Source organism: Lathyrus oleraceus, chromosome 3 (assembly GCF_024323335.1).
Source record: "Lathyrus oleraceus cultivar Zhongwan6 chromosome 3, CAAS_Psat_ZW6_1.0, whole genome shotgun sequence".
Classification (NCBI taxonomy): domain Eukaryota; kingdom Viridiplantae; phylum Streptophyta; class Magnoliopsida; order Fabales; family Fabaceae; genus Lathyrus; species Lathyrus oleraceus.
Window position 1 is genome coordinate 75,204,664 of NC_066581.1, and position 19,500 is coordinate 75,224,163.

The 19,500-nt window shown below is 34.9% G+C and overlaps 3 protein-coding genes across 4 annotated transcripts; 2 read left to right on the forward strand and 1 right to left on the reverse strand.

Annotated features, from left to right (window-relative positions):
• Nucleotides 1–3,288: 3,288 nt before the first annotated feature.
• LOC127132668 (serine/arginine-rich-splicing factor SR34) lies at nt 3,289–8,121 on the forward strand. 2 transcript variants are annotated; one of them, XR_007806790.1, is made up of 15 exons: nt 3,289–3,447; nt 3,671–3,766; nt 4,198–4,263; nt 4,344–4,418; nt 4,536–4,650; nt 4,737–4,783; nt 4,869–4,926; nt 5,354–5,403; nt 5,516–5,572; nt 5,660–5,784; nt 5,880–5,981; nt 6,609–6,694; nt 6,786–6,950; nt 7,187–7,220; nt 7,600–7,688. XR_007806790.1 is itself a non-coding variant. In XM_051061630.1 (14 exons), the coding sequence occupies exons 2-14, from the start codon at nt 3,680–3,682 to the stop codon at nt 7,814–7,816; spliced, it is 909 nt and encodes a 302-aa protein (XP_050917587.1). In that variant the 5' UTR covers nt 3,289–3,447; nt 3,671–3,679; the 3' UTR covers nt 7,817–8,121. The 2 variants fall into 2 exon arrangements, 1 of the variants encoding a protein (XP_050917587.1); XM_051061630.1 differs by lacking the exons at nt 6,609–6,694; nt 6,786–6,950 and adding an exon at nt 7,813–8,121.
• Nucleotides 8,122–9,807: 1,686 nt separating this feature from the next.
• LOC127132670 (phytochrome A-associated F-box protein) lies at nt 9,808–11,028 on the forward strand. Its single transcript, XM_051061632.1, has one exon. The coding sequence runs from the start codon at nt 9,878–9,880 to the stop codon at nt 10,799–10,801; it is 924 nt and encodes a 307-aa protein (XP_050917589.1). The 5' UTR covers nt 9,808–9,877; the 3' UTR covers nt 10,802–11,028.
• A 200-nt stretch (nt 11,029–11,228) lies between these two features.
• Nucleotides 11,229–12,573, reverse strand: LOC127132671 (universal stress protein A-like protein). The gene is made up of 4 exons (XM_051061633.1): nt 12,089–12,573; nt 11,904–11,998; nt 11,645–11,766; nt 11,229–11,563 (listed from the first exon to the last, which is right to left on the reverse strand). The coding sequence occupies exons 1-4, from the start codon at nt 12,267–12,269 to the stop codon at nt 11,476–11,478; spliced, it is 486 nt and encodes a 161-aa protein (XP_050917590.1). The 5' UTR covers nt 12,270–12,573; the 3' UTR covers nt 11,229–11,475.
• Nucleotides 12,574–19,500: the final 6,927 nt, after the last annotated feature.

Below are 19,500 nucleotides of genomic sequence, written 5' to 3' on the forward strand. Positions count from 1 at the left end.
CACCATACACCACCTACACATACAACTCATAATATATTTAATTAAAAGCGCACCACATACTAAATAATTAAATAAATAAATAAATAATTTGATTAAATAGATTAATCAAATTTCGGGATGTTACAACACACCCTTAACTTATAAGGGGAATGTTATAGATAATAGTTAATTATTAGAGATAATGGTTAATTGTTTAAGTTTGTTATCTTGTATCTCTACTGAAACTAACTTTGTTACAACTGTCAAAGTTTAATACAACTGTCAAGTTTGTTATCGCTTGTTACCGCTGACAAGTTTGTTATATGTATTTTCTATATAATGGGACCTTTGTATTCCAAGTTTGTTTAGAAATACAAGATAATTTCTGTGATTTTCTTCCAATAGAATTCATTATGTATTACCTTTTTCCTATCAATATGATATCTCAATTATTATTTTTTGTTAATGGATGGTAAACATAATTAATTATATATTCATATTGAATGGTACCTTAAATAAAATACTCTACAAATTTTTTATAGAGTTTAAATTATTGGGGAAGTTTTTCACTAAGGAGCATTGAACATTGTGGGACTTCTTCTTTTAGAGCAACACCTTTGTGAGAGACACACCACATATTTACCAAAAACATTAAGGTGGTAGGTGAATGGGTTCTCTCACTTATAAATGTTCAAGTCTCCATATTATCAACCAATATGGGACTATTATCCACACTACTCACACTTGATAGATTCTCAACACTCCCCCTTAAGTGTGAGTCCACAATGCTCTCCCTCAAGTGAAAGTTCTTCTTACTTCCACAAATTTTTCTACCACATGGAACGTTAGGTGAGTGGGTTCTCTCACTTATAAATGCTCAAGTCTCCACATAGTGAAAGCTCTTCTTACTTCCACAAATTCTTGTACCGCACAGAACGTTAGGTGAGTGAGTTCTCTCACTTATAAATGCTCAAGTCATTCTCAACACCCCCCCTCAAGTATGAGTCCACAATACTCACCCTCAAGTGAAAGCTCTTCTTACTTCCACAAATTCTTGTACCGCACAGAACATTTCTTATTCACCACACTGGCGTCGTTGATACTCTTCAACGTAACGTTTCTTATTCACCACACTGATGCCGTTGACTTACGATACAAGTAAGCCGGTCCCTTTCTGAAACCAGGCTCATGATATCATTTGTTGGGGGAGTTTTTCACTATGAAACATTGAACTTTGTGGGACTTCTTCTTTTGGAGCAACACCTTTGTGAGAGACACACCACATATTCACCCAAAATCTTAAGGTGATAGGGGAGTGAGATCTCTCACTTATAAATGCGCAAGTCTCCATATTACCAACCAATGTGGGACTATTATCCACACTACTCACACTTGATACATTCTCAACATAAATTGCTTCACCGACTCTTTATGATGACCCGTTAAGACATCTTAATTGATAGTTGTGCAAGAATAATAAATAAGAAGCGCAAGTTCAAACTCCCGACATCCTATTTATTTATCTTTAAATGATGAATTATAACCATTAGACTATTTGACAAAAAAAAATTAATTGATTGCGAGATATATGAATACAATTCTTAAAATAAAATAAAATAAATAATCTATTTTAACTATATTTTTTAGCATCATATAATAATAAATGATAATATAAAATAATTAAAATTATCATAAAATACCTGCAACAAACTAATGATGCATGACATAAAATCATATTAGCATCAAAATAAATAAAAAGTAAAACATCTAAAATGAATTAAAGTCATGACCCATTAAAATAGTAAATGTTCAAGAGACTAAAACGGCAACAACAAAGTCAAAATTCATCAAAATCATTAAAATTATATTAATAAATGTTTGATTAATGAGTCAGTGAATTTTTTGGGTCTAAGTCCGATTTTTCTCGAAACCCATTTTTTGAATGAGTTTTTTAGTTTTTAAACTCATATCTACCAAATTACCTGACCTAACATATTTTTTTGGATTAGTTTGACCAATTTTTTTCCGGATTGACCCAATCCACGTACATCCTATACGAGAGTGGATGCAAGGTCTGTATTAACATCTCTGCCTCGTAATTAAAGATCGGATTTACACCACATATACACTTAGTTAAATCGGTTTAGTATGACTAATTCAATTTCATGAAAAAACTTTTAAAAAAATCTATTTAGAAAAATAATACTCCTTTAACTATAATACTGTTTTTTTTACAAGTGAGAAAAGGAAATAGAAAAAAAAGTAAGAAATTATCTAAAAAATAAAGTTTCATTAGCATTAGCTAGTAAGAGAGCGATGAGTCCTATAGGAGACTACGCAAAAGGCCAGTATGCCACATCATTACCGATCTTATATTTTGCTAGTTAGTCATCACAAACACCCCCCTTCATAAGAGTATGAAATATTTGAACTCATCATTTCCTAGTGAGAAACTCTTTAATATTGTGAATAATCGCGACATAGTGATGCCAAACGTTAACAAACTCTGAGATAAATTTGGCACTAGAGTTGGAGTCAGAATAACAACACATCAGGTATTTGATGCTAAGTTCCTAGGGCATACACATACCTGATATAACACGATCATCTCAGTGTGAAAGATGTTGGAATAAACAATATTATTCTCAAAATCGTGAACCCAAACATCATCAGCATTTCGAATCAATCCATAAAAACCTGAGACACCGATATTACCGAGACTATTACTATCAACACTCAATATCATATTAATATCTTTGTGTGCATTCCACATGATCATTCTCGTTGGATGAGACAAATTATGCTTGAGAAAGTATTTAGCTAACATATTAGCATAATTCACTGTGATGAATTTCAAAGTATATGAGATATCACTTTCATTCGCAAGACACAATTTGTTCCTACCGCGACACAACCATCGTCAAGCAACAAAAAAATAAAACCACCATTGTTGCCATGTCTAATCCAATCATATAAACTATCCCATCGAAAAAATAATGGTTCAAGAAGTCAATAGATTTTCAAAAGCGAGTAGCATATTTACAATCTCTCAAACGATGTAAAGTCGTTTCAGTGTCCTAATTACATATAAGACAAAAATTTCTTTGAAGTATACCACGATGACAGAACATCAATCTCGTAGAATTTTTTTTAAAGTAAAATCGTTCAAAAAAAGAATATCACATTCTCATAAGCAAAAATATGCCACATCCATTTTCAAGAATTATTATAAGCTTTATTATGAACAAATTCAAATATGTTGAGCTAGTTATAATGATTTTGAAAGGCAGTGTCTTTCTAAATTAATATTTTTGAAATATATAATATTTTTAAATCATTATTTTCTTAGACCAATATATATTATCAGAAAAATAAATACCCTTCTCTCTCCCCCCAAAATTAAAACCCTAACAACATTCGAAGCTCTCACGGCAACGCCATCGATCCCCATTTCTCCTCGATTCAAAGGTAACTCACCCCTAATCCATAATCACCTCTTCATTATCTCTTTCTTTAATTTCGATTTTCACCAATCTCCCGTATTTCCTTCGAATTTCCTTCTCTACGAATAATTCAATTTCCTCGCTGATTTCGATTCATCGTTCATGAATTATCCACTAGGGCATAAAAGTTTATTTATTTTCAATCGCAACTTCTTGTTACTTGATTTTTGTTGTTGAATTTGCTGTAGAAAAACAGAATGAGTAGACGTTCGAGCAGAACCGTCTATGTTGGGAATCTACCTGGCGATATCCGTGAAAGAGAAGTTGAAGATTTGTTCATGAAGGTTATTTCTGATTTGTTTTATTTTCATTTTGATCTGAAATATATCTCACTAGTTAGGGTTTTGGTTTTGGGTTTGAAGTGTTGGGCGATCTGCTGAAATTAATGTTAGCTTAATCTACAACTTGAAAGCTGTTATCTTGCTATGATCTATACCTACATTGGCTTTATTCGACTATATCTGGATTTAAGTATTCTACAGTATTACTAGTTTATGTAGGACTGAAATTAAGGTATTATAATGGATGGAAATGATTTCACTAAGATACACTTTCTTGGTCTTCTTCAGGACAGTGTAAGGGGCCAGTTGTTTTTCTGATGTCAATAATTTACTTTAGGAATGTCAACTGTGTGATTAATCTTTTTAGTTTTGGTATCATTGTTATTTAAAAGATTGCTTTTTGTTTACCTATCTTATTAATTTCACTTTTGTAGTATGGACACATAACTCACATTGACCTAAAGGTTCCGCCGAGGCCCCCTGGCTATGCATTTGTAGAGGTGAGTTGGGAGATATGTAGGTTATTGAAAATTCCCCTTCTCTTTCTTTTTAGTTCTTAATAGATAACTGATTTTTGCAGTTTGATGATGCTCAAGATGCTGAGGATGCAATTCGCGGGCGTGATGGTTATGATTTTGACGGGCATCGGTTACGGGTTGGTTATGTTTTACATTTACATGCTTTAATGATATTATAACCTTAATTACTTCTGTCAGAAGAGGGGGCATGATAGACACGATGCCTAATATTGTTTAAACCCGGATCTCTATAGGTGGAGGCTGCTCATGGTGGCCGTGGTACTGGTAATTCATCTTCAAGAGATCGACATAGTAGTCAAAGCAATGGCAGGGGTGGACGTGGAGTATCCAGACGCTCTGAATATCGTGGTGTGTAGGCTTTTTAGCACATTGATTATGTTTTATTTTAGAATGCTTTTGGTATGCTTCTGAAATTTTGAGGCCCTCTTTTGCAGTTCTAGTCAGTGGATTGCCATCTTCTGCATCCTGGCAGGATCTTAAGGTGGGTGAGATATTGCGTTCATTACGGTTCGATCATATTATTTATTGGGCGCTTATCAATCAATTCATGGTTTTCTTAAATGCAGGATCACATGCGAAAAGCCGGGGATGTTTGCTTTTCCCAAGTTTTTCATGATGGAAGGGGTACAGGACCTTCAGATGACTTTTTTCAGTCTAGTAGTGCCCTTTGTATTATATATTAGTATTAGTAATTAAGAAGTTTGAAGTTTTGAAATTGCTGGTTTATTATTCCCTCTTCCGCCAGCTGTCATCTTAGAGCACCCACATCCATCACACTCATTTGAGTTCTTTAAATGAGCCCACTTGATTTTTAATATTATTTCACACTTTTCAATTATTTAAACAACTCAACTACATTTTCTAAATATCCATGCAATCTATCTAAAACTCTAAAATGGGTCCCACATGACCCAATAATATATCCACATTTTCATTTACTTTTAATTATATATATTTTTAATTCAACTTAATGGGACAGGACCCAATAATTATATATATTTTTTTGATACGACTCGAAGAGCTATTTAATGTAGTGTAATTGATTTTTCAGGTACTACTGGAATTGTGGATTACACAAACTATGATGACATGAAATATGCTGTGAGTCACTTCTTCACTTATATGGTTATATTTATTTCAAAGGATATAATGGACCAGCCTAAGCCTTTTGTGAGCTTTGCATTGTTGTGATTTTATAATTTTTTTGCTGCAGATCAAAAAGCTTGATGACTCTGAGTTCCGGAATGCATTTTCCAAGTCTTATGTTCGCGTATGACCTGAATTGGATTTTTTAAAGTATTTTTTCCCAATGCATGTCACTTCTATTGAAATTTCTTTCCTCTTTTTGCTCATGTAGGTGAGGGAATATGATTCGAGGCGGGACTCTAGAAGTCCTAGTCGTGGTCCATCTCATTCTAGAGGAAGAAGCTACAGCCGCAGCCGTAGCCGTAGTCGTAGCGACAGTCCTGTGCGAAGCCAAAGGTTTGTTCAACACATATATTAGATTCTAAGATTCCTTCTGTAAAGATTTCATCTTGTTTTTTTTTTCCTAAATAAAACTTTTGTCTGTCATACAGCAAATCTCCCAAGGGTAAATCCTCACAACGATCACCTGCTAAATCTCCAGCCAGATCGGTTTCTCGTTCTCGTTCAAGATCTAGGTCCCGTTCTTTATCAGGGTATGAAATGTTTAAATGTGTACACACATACATAGCTATTAATATTTGTATGATGGCTAATCTTTTGAAGTATATTTTGATTGTTATTTGGGTTTGATGCCCAACTTGGGCATTTGGTAATCTATTTGGAGTATCTTAGATATGTGCTGGGGCAAAAGTGTCCTCCTAAAAGAGGCATATTGATAGGTTGCATGGGGGGACATTCTGTAATTATGGGTATTGATAATGAACAAAATAGAAGCAATCAGAGTTTCATTCATGAAACAATTAATTTCAAGCATATATTGTCTTGGCAAAGTTTTAGTATAAACAACTTAGCTTCTACGGTTTTGTCTTACTGAAGTCCGTTGTCTCTGCCATCTGTTGTTTCGTTTTGGTAAGCATCCTAGTGAACTTAGTTTTGTTAAACACCCTTCTTTTATCAAGAGTGAAAGTCATAGAGCAATAGTATGCAAATAAGTTTTTTTTTAAAACTCAAACTATTGCTCTCTTCACATCCCCTCGTGTCATTTTTTTTGTTTCATTCATGCATTGCTCGCGCGGTATCCGGAGAAACACGCCTCCTTGTCGGAATGTTCTCTTTCAGTTTCCTTTTGTTTTTGTGAAAATTACTTTGTTTTTTCTTAGATATGGAAATTGCGGCATACTGGAAATTGGAAATTAGGGACTTGGTGGGATTTGGTTCAATTCCTGCAACTCAATTTGTTGTGGAGGTATGATATTTTTTAGAGATGGGTGCCTTTGGATACCCTCATAGTACATTTGTTCTAATACTTTTAGCATGTAAATGTCCATGGGTGCTAGATTGGGAAACAACGAGATCATGGATTGCCATTTTAGCTTGTAAAGGAAATTGGATTTGGAAATCTCCACCAATGAAGCACTAGGGTGCACTGTCTGGATTTTGTGGTGCAGTGGAAGATTTCTTTTCTCCAGTTCACCGGTGTTTAAAAGTTGAACCCTATGATGGTTTATTTTCCATTCATTTTTCATCAAATTACTATGCATTTGATGCCGATAACTTTGCGTTCTTTAGCTTTCTCTGTTGTGTTTCTTTTGTAATTTTTTATATATTTTATGATATTTGTTTTTTACCTCTCTTGGGTTTGCAAAACTGTGACATTGGAGAGACATCAAGGCTGTTGGATCAAATTTGATAAGGGGACTTGTGGATTTAAATTCTGTTGTTTGTGGAACTTTTGCAGATCACGGTCAAGGTCAAGGTCTCCATTACCTCTGGTGAGTGAGTTTTCTCTAATTACCGTTGAGCATTATTTTTCTTTTCCCTTGTATTGGCTGAATTAGTGTTTTTAAAATCAACTCATGTTGTATTACGGCCAATCGTGAGGGAGAGTCGAGTTTCTCTGGGCATGATGTATATGATTCATGCTAATTCAAAACATACTTTTAGCTGCTGTTTGCATCATAAAATGGGAATCTTAGCTTTTACCACAAGACCACAAGTAGATGATTCTCATTTTTCCTGTTATCGTTGTAACATTCATAAGGTGGGAAAGTGAATGTACGGTGTGTTGGAACTTAGAAAGCGTATTTGAGTTTTAAGTTTATGTATATGTATGGTATTTTGGGCATTCCCACTAATGATTTTATTTATCAGCGTAACAAAAGCCCCATAAAGCGCAGTGCTAGCAGGAGTCCAAGTAGGAGCAAGAGTCCAAGTAGGAGCCGCAGCAAAAGTTTATCCAGGTCACTATCTTAAGATCTTTCATCCTTGATGATGTACTATTGTGTTGCATTTGTTTTGATTAATTTTGTTTGATACTACTGGCTTTATGCTCATCACTATTTTGTTTGGGTCTTGGTCTGGCAGGTGAGCTTTAATTGTTACAATTGAAGGAGTGGATGAGGGCGAGTGCTACAAAGTTTTTTCTAGTTAAATTCCGGGTTGAAGTTGTTTGAACTTTAAACTACTCCTTTGAACTGTACTCGAGACATGTGCCTTTTGGCACACCTTAGGTTATGAGCAAATTGATGGACCTTACTTTTATATGGTAGTAAACTGTTGAATGTCAAACTTACTACTATTTAGTTCCTTGTTTGGATTTATTTTGTAATTTTATTGGCTATATTAACATTACTATAAATGTGTGGCGATACATTTGCCCAATCCTTTGTCTTATGGATCTAGTGTCTGTGTCTGTATGGTTGGAGAAAAATGGAGTGGAGTGAAACCAAATTAAGCTCTCCTTCATAAGTTGTGGAAATTGAATTCCCTACCTTAAGTGAATTCACGCATTTTGAAGATTTAGTCACCGATTGATATCTAAAATAATATAAAATTTAATTAATAAATTAAAATTCACAATTTAAATCAGAATCGTCTAATTTTTGACAACAGTCACAAATACCTCACAAATACCCCATATGCGTGAACCCGTGTAGCATGAGGAAATTTGCATCTGGATTTAGAAGGGAACATGTAAAAAACTTTGTATGTAGCTTTTATTATGCTATTCTTTTGCAAGTTGAAATTAAAAGGATACTCTGTTAGAGAAAAGATAAGGTCTAATTAAAATGATGTTCTTTTGCAAATGATCCATTTTCGAACACTGTAATTTTTATTTCAAGAATAAAAAAGCACGTGAAAAAAATTAAGGTGTGGCTATCATTGTCATCCCTTTACTTGAGATAAGAAATGTGTGACTATGGTCTGAGTTTATATAACGGTAGGTGCCATACAGAACAAGTTGATTGTCATGGTTCGTGGTTTGTCTGTCCTTTTTCTACTTGTGTGGTTGTGCTTTATTTTATTTTCTATCAATTCTTTACAATTTAAAGTACTGTTGCTTTCATCATTGAACTCTTCATTTATTACTACTCATGGCTTCTATGTTGTGAATTTGTGGTATACCATTGCACAACAAAATAAATAGATAAATTGGTTTCATAAGTTAATACTAGTTGCAATCACTTACACTGTCAAAAAAAAGCTGTCAAAAAAAGTTGCAATCACTTAATGAGTTTAATTGAAATGTATTGACAGTGTAAAGATATTTTACACTGTCACTTAATCACAACCATTGATTTTTTAAAGAAGTTTGTCTTTTTCTATAATCACATGTAAAGTAACACAAACGAATGATTGTGATGTATTGACAGTATAAAATCTTTTACATTGACCGTGCATAACAATTAATCTCTATTTAAATACTCAAAGAGGCCGTTGATTATTGATTGAAGGAAGTATATGTTAGTATGTTACACTAAGAAGTTTGCATAAAAAACAATAATATTGGAGAAGATAAAAGGAGATACAGTGTTATTACTTGTCCCGTACTGATATTTCATATACAAAATTAATTTAAAATAAAAAACAACATGATATTAAATTATTGGATGATAGTAAGTATGTACTAAAAAAACTCTCATTTACAGAAATGTTAACCAAAATAATTTTCACCGTAAAAGAGAAAAAAATAAAAATACCAAAACACATTCGACATAAATTTTAGAAGGATTGATAGAAAAGATTCATTGAACCTTATAACAAAAATTAAAGAATTCATTGAACCAACAACATTAAATACATGGTTGGACTTGGACTATTAAGTTTACTTTGTAGTAGGTGAAATTTGACTAAATTCATTCTTAGCCAAAATTTCAAATAAATATTACTTTTAAAGCCTAAATACAAAAATGAAATCTAAATGAGAAATGATTTAATAACATTATTTTTTCTTTTAATTACCACCTCAGTGAAAAACAATTCATTTTTTAGTTCATTGAATAACATTATTTTTTCTTTTAATTACTATTAACCATTTGATTAAAATTTGAAATGTATATATATACAGCAACACTTGACCGCAAACAGAACACATTTCCAACACCACTTCCTCGACAATTCTTGTGGTTCAGAGACAACAATCTCAAAAATGTTGTCAGAATTAACAGATGACATAGTTCTCAACATACTATGGAAGGTTGAAGAAGACCCTCGTGACTGGGCTCGTCTCTCTTGCGTCTCTTCCAAGCTCAATTCTCTCATCCATGCTTTCTGTTGGAAGAATAAATCTTCTCTCACTATCCCTTCCGAGCTTCTCTCTTCTTCTTCCTCACAAGATCACTCTCTTCACAAACTTTCCTTCTGTTGCCCCGGTCCTCTTCACGCCGGTATCCTCTTCAACAACACCACCGCCGATTTCCCCGACGAACACCACCACCAACAACCCACCACCAACACCACCTCAGCAACAGTACCGATACCATCTTCATCTTCTCTTCCTCCTCAACCTGATCAACCTAATGAATGTTCTTCCATTTGGTCGCTATACGATGATCTTTATCATGACACCCTCTACGCAGATTCTGAATCCCATCAACAAGAGGCTAACCAGGAAGAGATTCGAGCCGGGGTTGTTGATGTTCCACCTGAATCCAAGAAACGAAAGGTTAACGGGTCTTTGAGTTCGCATTTAGCCACAGGAAAATGGACGCTTAGCAGAGAGCAAGGGAGTAAGCTACTTGGAAGACAGTATCGTGATGATTGTTTATACGTTTGTGATTGGCCAGGCTGTGTTCATTTGGAAGAGAAGAGAAAGTATAGACTTTTCAGAGGGATTTTTATGAATTTCAAGAAGACTCGTGTGTGGAAGACGGTGAATGATTGTAGTAACAGGAAGAAAATTGATTTGCCTTGTGCTTTTTGTTCTTGTAATCATACTTGGGATCTTTACTCTGCTTTTTGTTTGAAGAGAGGGTTTGGGTTTCATGAAGATGGTGAGCCAGTTGTTAGGGCTTATGTTTGCGATAATGGTCATGTTTCTGGTGCTTGGACTGATGTTCCTATGTACTCTTGATCATTCTTTTGATTTGCTTTTGTTTTTGTTGTTTTTGTTTTCATGTTCTGTCTTTTGTTTATTGAACTTCATAATTGTCATTGTTTGGTTCTCTAGTATGAGAAGAAAGATCTCATAGATATCATATGAGACTAGCATTTATTTCCATTTGTATCTTCTATAAATTGTATTTGTACTTCTTCATTTTATTATTATCATTATTATATCAAATTAGTGTGTGATTTCAAGAGTTTGTCTCATGATCGTCGTAGTCGCAGATGTATGCACACTTGGCCGAACTATGCCTGATTCATTCTCTTAGATTGATTATGTTTTGAACATGAACGAAATGAATGATGTTATTTGAACATAAAAAAGTATAGCTCGTTAATTCGAATCATAATTTTGATTTATGCGACTCTGTTATATCATGTAAAAGAGAAAGGTATTTGGTAGAATCACCATACACACATTGTTGATTTAAGCACATAAGTGGCAGAACATTCACATTTACAAACTATTTTAGTGTTTTGATTATAATAAGAAAGTGAAATGAAACTTATTCTATAGAGTCAACATGACATTGAATAAACAACATAATAATTTTTTTAAAGGAATTCATGTTTTCTTTTGATGAAAAGCTTTATTCTTATTGCTATAGTATAGGATAATGTAGATGCAGAGAGCCAATGAGATCAATGTTTGGTTTTTGGCTTCTTCACAATCATCACAGTGCAATGAGCATGATGAGCACAATAGTCACTCACACTGCCTAAAACCGCCCTGCAAATAAACACTTTCAAATCATAAGCGAATTAACAGATTATTTTGATTCATTTGAAAATACTAGACTAGAACCTGTACCTTTTTAAAGTTCCATAACCATGACTACCAACAACCAATATTGAAGCATGGTGCTTCTCCACAGCATCACAAAGAACATTTCTAGGATCACCTTCCACGGTTTCCACAAATATGTCTTTTACCTGACAATAATTAAACTAGTTATCAGATCATAACCTACATGCATGCTGTTGAACAATGACTCTGACACCGACACGAGACACACATTTGTATTAGAAATGCCTATAACAATCAAAATACGAGTCGACTAATGAATTACCGATCTTTTGGTGCAGATTTCTCTCGCTCGTTCAATAACCAACACAGCAGTTCTTTTCAAGTCGGCATCCACAATAGGCAGCACCTCAGCAGCTCCTACAAAAACATGGTTACAAAATCACAATGATCAACAACAACACCGCATTCAAAATCAAATATCATCAACAACCATAAATATATATATACCAGGTCCAACGAATCCAACACTAGCACTAACAGAAGGTTTTGCATGAACAAGAACAAGTTTGAAGATTGGATTTGTTAATGGTGTAACCAAATGATCCAAAGTCCATTCAAGAGCGTAGGTACTATAATCGCTGTCGTCGATGGCAACCACCATCACTTGCTTCTCTGGAATTTGAGCCATTGATCTTCTTTTTCCCTATGCAACTTCTTCAATCGTCAATGTTATAATGCTATTTTTTACTTTACTAAGGTGCAATATGTAAGTAACTATGCAAGAACAAGTGGTTTTGTTGAATTTATTCATACATTCTGAGTATGTATGTATAAATATATACACCACAATAATAAGAATAATGATGAAGCATTTGAATCGGGTTCCTTACGTAGCACGCACTGTTAGGGATTCTGTTCTATCCAATTCTAGAATTTACTAGCTGAAGAAATGAATGGACAGAACTATATAATCGTCACAAACCTTAACTAAAAGCATCATTAAAAATAAATGGTAGATATGCATAGGTTCGTTTTAGATATTTTCATATAAAAATAGTAATGGTAGATACAATTTTATCTATAATTAGGTTTAAATAAAAGGAAATTTAGTCGAGTGATTCTATGTATATAAGCCTTTCATAGAAAATTAGGCAGGACTTTATTTATTCTAGAGAATATGGGATGGGATGCTAGTTCACCGTAGTAAAAAGTTTCAAAAGATTTTAAATTTTGGAGATCCATTTTCAAACGTTTTTAAATTATATATTCCAAAACTTTAGTGAATGAGTCACTTTTATTTTCTTAAAAAATGTGTCAGAAAATATATTTTCATAATCATATTAAGGTTAATTCGGATGCGCATCTATGTAACAACCCACTCGTTCTAAATTTATGAAAATACATCTTCAGAATTCACTTTGTAAGTTTAAACCACAAACTAGTAACAAATGGATACAGAAAGTTGAATAAAACCATAAATTAATATCAAAATACGTAACATTACATAAATAATCATAGCATAAATATACAACATAAATTTAACATCATATTTTTGCACGATGCTGCAACATCTTCAGAATATCTTCGGTCGATCTCGCAATCTTCATATCTGTCTAGATCGGAATCAAACATTTTTTGTAAGAGTGAAATGTACTCCACACAACCCTTAAATCTTTATCCGTCTTTAACTCAAAGTTTATGAATTGAATGTTTCATTCGTTGTCAATCGAGGATGAACGGTACTTGAGCTTTACAACTCTTTGATTGTTTGAGTATTGTAGGAGATTCTCGAGTATGGATTTCAGATCTATAAGAGAGGTGCACTCTGTAATCCTATATGTTCATTTTATGGTGTGTTGTGTTTTTGTGAACAATATGAGCCGAGAGACCACATATTCATACAAATTTTAGTTCATTATGAACCTTAGAAATCCTATCATGTCTCAGAGAATATTCCGGATATGCACTTTCAAAATACCCTATTTATTTTACAAACTAAGGGTTTCTACGTAGATGTATCTCTGAAATACTCCAAATTTGATATATTTTGCAATTAAAATGGGGCTATCCGAAAGTGCATATTCAGAAACTTTCTAAGTGTTATACAAAACCTATTTTATGCAGGAAGAAACTTGGTAATAGATGGAAACAATTTTTTTCTTAAAATTGACCCCAATTGTTATAAAATAAATGCTGAATATACCTTACATATGTATTAAATTGTGTCAACAATACATACAAAAAAACGAGTCATCATCTAAATACACTTTTAGATAAAAATTAAAAAGCATCAAAACACATGTCATCACCTAAATCTATTTCTATGAGTGGTACTACCTTTGAGTTCCTTATTTGATTCTCTTTCAGTCTCGCTCAACTTGATGAACTCTTCCATCCTTTCTAAAAAGTGATTCAACCAAGTTTCAGTCTCTTTTTTGAAACGTGTCGTCCACTCCGGTGTTATCTTTGGTATAGAAAATCCCGATTTCAAATAAAATATTGTCTTTTTGAAAGTCACCCAATACACATGATGCACTTGAATAGATTTTGAGGTGACCTACTCCAAAATGGAAAATATATTTTTAAGAAACCATATCTTGTCAGATTGATACACATTCTATCATAAATCTTGCTATAACATATCCCATTTAGGGAGACGCATCCATTTTTGAATCAGTGTCGGACCGCTAAGCTTTCACGACGAAGTCATCGACTGTCGGTTAGTGACCAAAATTATGACCAAACTAAAGACTAAATTAGTGACCACTTTTAGTAATGGATATTGTGACCGATATTTTATTTAATGACAAATTTAAAACGTTTGTATGCTATTTTGATCTGTCGACCAAAATTGTCACCATAATAATTAACTAAATATTATTGAAGTCACTAAATCGATCTCTAATTTTCTTAATTAAACTTTTAAAATGTTTTTTTTATAGAAAAGATGTTAACTAAATATTTTAAAAAATCTCTCTAATATTATTGAAGTCACCATAAAAATATCTTTTATACGATAAAAATAGTTTTTAACATCCCTTCAAATATTTTATATGAATACAAAATTTGTTGGTGCAAAGGTAGAATAAAAGATGAATATTCTATTAAGAGAATGACGGCTACAAAACATGATAAAAGTTACAATGATTGTCACCCTATTTATAAGCTAAAACTAGGGTTACTAGAATATAATAAAATACTAAAATACCCTCTAACAAACTTAGGGGCTAAGAAAATAGTAAAACTAATAAATATGAATTACTTCTAATACCATCCCTTAATTCATATTCCATCAAAACTTGTAACACCAATTCCATCCCTTAATCTGAGGAATTGATCAGTCTTGATAGCTTTCGTCAGAACATCTGCCAACTGTTTCTGAGTGTTGCAGTGTACAACTTCTAACACTCCCCTCTGAACTTGATGTCTCAGAAAATGATACTTGGTCTCAATGTGCTTGCTTCTCCCATGCAACACTGGGTTTCTGGCAAGATTGATTGCAGACTTGTTGTCAATCATCAGCTTCAGAGGTTTGTTTACTTTAATCTTCAGATCCTGCAATAGATTCAGAATCCACACAGCTTGGCATGCAGTAACAGCACCTGCAATGTATTCAGCTTCACAAGTTGACAATGCCACAACAGGTTGCTTCTTGGAACACCAAGAAATGGGACCTCCCAGAAATTTGAATAAGTACCCAGACGTACTTCTTCTGTCAACTCTGTCTCCACACCAATCAGAATCTGAATAACTCAGAAGTTCTGACTCATCCTTTCTTCCAGAAGGAAATAATACTCCATACTTCAGAGTTCCCTTGATATACCTCAGAATCCTGACAGCAACTTGGTAATGGGACCACTTAGGTTTACTCATGAACCTACTAACCATCCCAACTGAATAGCAAATATCAGGTCTGGTATTGCACAAATACCTCAGAGAACCAACCAACTGTTTGAAGGTTGTAGCATCCACATCCTTTCCATCAGAGTCAGAATCCAGTTTCTGATTTGTATCAGAAGGTGTGACAGCAATCTTACAATTCTCCAGTTCAAATCTCTTCAGAAGTTCTAATTCATACTTGAGCTGATGCAAAATAATACCTTTCTCAGAGTATCTGAATTCCATCCCTAGAAAGTATGTCATTTTGCCTAGATCAGTCATTTCGAATTCATTCATCAGAACTTTCTTGAACTTGGCTATCTCCTGTTCAGAACTTCCAGTCAGCAGTATATCATCAACATATAAACATACCAGAGTCATATTTCCTTCAGAAGTATGCTGAACATAGACACCGTACTCCATCTCACATTTCTGAAAGCCTTGCCTCTTGAAAAATGAATCAATCTTCAGATTCCAAGCTCTGGGCGCTTGTTTCAATCCATATAGAGCTTTGTATAATCTGTACACCATCCCTTCCTGATTCTTTTTCACAAATCCAGGAGGTTGTGACACGTAAACTTCTTCTTCTAATGGACCGTTCAGAAATGCAGATTTTACATCTAAATGCATCAGAGGCCAATTCCTGTTAGCAGCTATTGCAATCACCATTCTGATTGTTTCATGTCTTGCTACAGGTGCAAACACTTCAGAGTAATCCAGCCCAGGTTTCTGTAGAAATCCTCTGGCTACCAACCTTGCTTTATGTTTGCCAATTGAACCATCTGGCTTTAACTTCTGTTTGAAAACCCATCTGACGCTGATGGCTTTCTTGTCTTTTGGAAGTTCTGTCAGCTTCCAAGTCTTGTTTCTCTCTATAGCATCAAGTTCTTCTTTCATGGCCTTCAACCAGAGCTTCTGCTTAAGAGCCTCTTCTGTACTTATGGGTTCAGAGTCTACTAACATGGCACACTGAATAACTTCTCCTTCAGAGTCTACTTCAGTGTCTTGCAGCATGTCAAATTCTGCATATCTTCTGGGGATGTTTCTGATTCTTTGTGGTCTCTGAACTTGTTCAGAGTCTTGAGCTTCAGAGTTTCTAGCTTCAGATGGTTGACTTCCTCCAGAGCTTTGACCATCTTCAGAGGCTGGCATATTTCCAGAGTCTGAATTGCCACCAGAATCTGGATTACCATCAGAGTCTGGGTCATCAGAGTCTGGATCATCAGAGTTTGGATCATCAGAGTCACCTTCATCTTCTGAGTCTTCTCCAGAGTCAGAATCACTATCAGAATCAACGTCAGAGTTTACTCCAACTTCAGAAATTCTTAATTCTGACCTTTCTTCAGAAGTTCTAACATCAGAATCAGATTGAGACTTATCCCAATTCCAAACTTCTGATTCCTTCACAATCACATCTCTGCTGAATTCAATTTTGTTGGTTTCTGGACAATAGAGCTTGTATGCACCTGTACTGTGGTACCCTATCAGAATCATCACTTTACTTCTATCATCCAGCTTCTGTCTTCTGGCTTCTGGAACATGTTTATAGCAAACAAAACCAAACACCTTCAGATGACTAACACTTTGCTTATCTCCAGTCCACTTCTGTATTGGAACTATTTCCTTCAACTTCTTCGTAGGACATCGGTTGAGTACATACGTTGCAGTGGCAACAGCTTCTCCCCAGAGCTTCTGAGGAAGCTTCTTCTCCTTTAGCATGCTTCTTACCATATCAAGCAAAGTGCGGTTTCTCCTTTCAGCAAGACCATTGCGTTGAGGGGTATAAGGAGCAGTAACCTCATGCTCAATTCCATTCTCCTCACAGAACTTCTGGAACTCTTTGGAGTTATACTCACCTCCACCGTCAGTTCTAAGAATCTTCAACTTCTGACCACTCTGATTCTCAGCCTTCATTCTGAACTTCTTGAATTCATCAAACACCTCGTGTTTAAACTTAATAAGGGATACCCATGTCATTCTTGTGAATTCATCAACAAATAACACAAAGTATTTATTCCCTCCAATCGATGCTACTGGAAATGGACCACACACATCAGAATGTACAACTCCCAAGGCATGTTTTGCTCTTGGAGCAGTTTCTGACGCAAATGGCAATCGTGGTTGTTTTCCTTCCATGCAAACTTTGCATGACTTTTCAGGCTTCTTAATTGCAGGAATTCCATGTACCAACTTCTTTGAATTCAGATGTTTTAAGCTTCTGAAATTCAAGTGACCAAATCTTCTGTGCCACAGCTCACTCTCCTTCTCAGCACTTGTTGCACTAAGACATTCTGAGTCTGCAGTTCTGACATTCACCTTGAATGTTCTATTCCTTCCCTGTTCTGACTCCATAATCAACTTCTGATTGCAGTCATACAGCTTCAGAAGATTGTCCTTCATGGTAACTGAGAAACCTTTCTCAATTAATTGTCCCACACTCATCAGATTGCTTCTGATGCCAGGTACATACCACACGTTCTGAATCAATGCTGTTTTCCCATTGTTCAGAATCACTCTGACATTTCCCATACCTTCTGCATTAAGATATTTGTCATCAGCACATCTGATCTTTGTCCTCTTTTCAGAGTCAAAGTCAACCAGCCATTTCTTGTTTCCAGTAAGATGATTTGAACAGCCAGTGTCCATATACCACCAGTCTATCAGATCCATATCATCAGATTCAGAGGCCATCAATAGCACAAATTCGTCATCAGAACTTCTGGCTATATTTGCTTCTTCTGATTTTCTCTCCTTGTTTGACCAACAGTCTCTAGCAAAATGACCGAACTTCTTACAGCAGTAACATTGGATTTTCTTCTTGTCATACTTCTCTTTTCCCTTCTGAGCATTCTTTTGTCTATCAGAGGTTGAGCTTTCTGACTTCTGACCACCATCAGATCTTCTCCTGGCTTCTGACTGCTTCTGATACCTCCTATCAGAAGTTGCTTTCAGAGCCTGCTGCTCTACTTCCCTTTCAGAAGTTCTCTCAGTTAAACGCAACTCTTGCGCTTCTAGACTGCTCTGCAGCTCTTCAATTCTCATGGTGCTCAGATCTTTGGAATGTTCTATTGCTACCACAATGTAATCAAATTGACAGGTAAGGGATCTCAATACCTTCTCCATGATTGTTTCTTCAGAAAGAGTTTCTCCACACGCTTTCATCTCATTAGTGATCAGAATCACTCTGGAGATGTATTCAGAAACTTTCTCATTATTCTTCATGTTGAGATTTTCATATTGCTTTCTCAAGGACTGAAGCTTCACCTTCTTCACTGATGCGTCACCACCATAACATCTAACCAGTGTGTCCCACGCAGCCTTTGCTGTCGTTGAATCTGCAATCTTCTCAAACACATTTACATCAACACATTGATGAATGAAGAACAATGCCTTCTGATCCTTCTTCCTTACTTCCTTCTGCGCGTTTTTCTGTTCATCCGTCGCATCTGCTGCTACCGGAACATAACCATCAGTGACAAGATCTAGAACATCTTGAGCACCGAACAGTACACGCATTTGGATCATCCAACGATTCCAATTTTTACCGTCAAATACTGGAAGTTTGGTGTTCATGTTGCCGTTTCCGTTCATCTTTCTACCTTGCACAGTACACTCAGATTTCTCACACAGTGTTTCCCAACCCACAGAATTAAAATTCTGATCAGATTTTGTTCAAGATTCAACACGAATCTAAGAATCAAAATCAAACACACACAAGACCTCACGTTCACTCGTGTTTCCCGTGTTTCCCTATGAATCCGAACCGGAGCTCTAGATACCAATTGTTGGTGCAAAGGTAGAATAAAAGATGAATATTCTATTAAGAGAATGACGGCTACAAAACATGATAAAAGTTACAATGATTGTCACCCTATTTATAAGCTAAAACTAGGGTTACTAGAATATAATAAAATACTAAAATACCCTCTAACAAACTTAGGGGCTAAGAAAATAGTAAAACTAATAAATATGAATTACTTCTAATAAAATTAAATATATTAAATGTTTTATTATATTTAACAAAATAAATACTCATATGT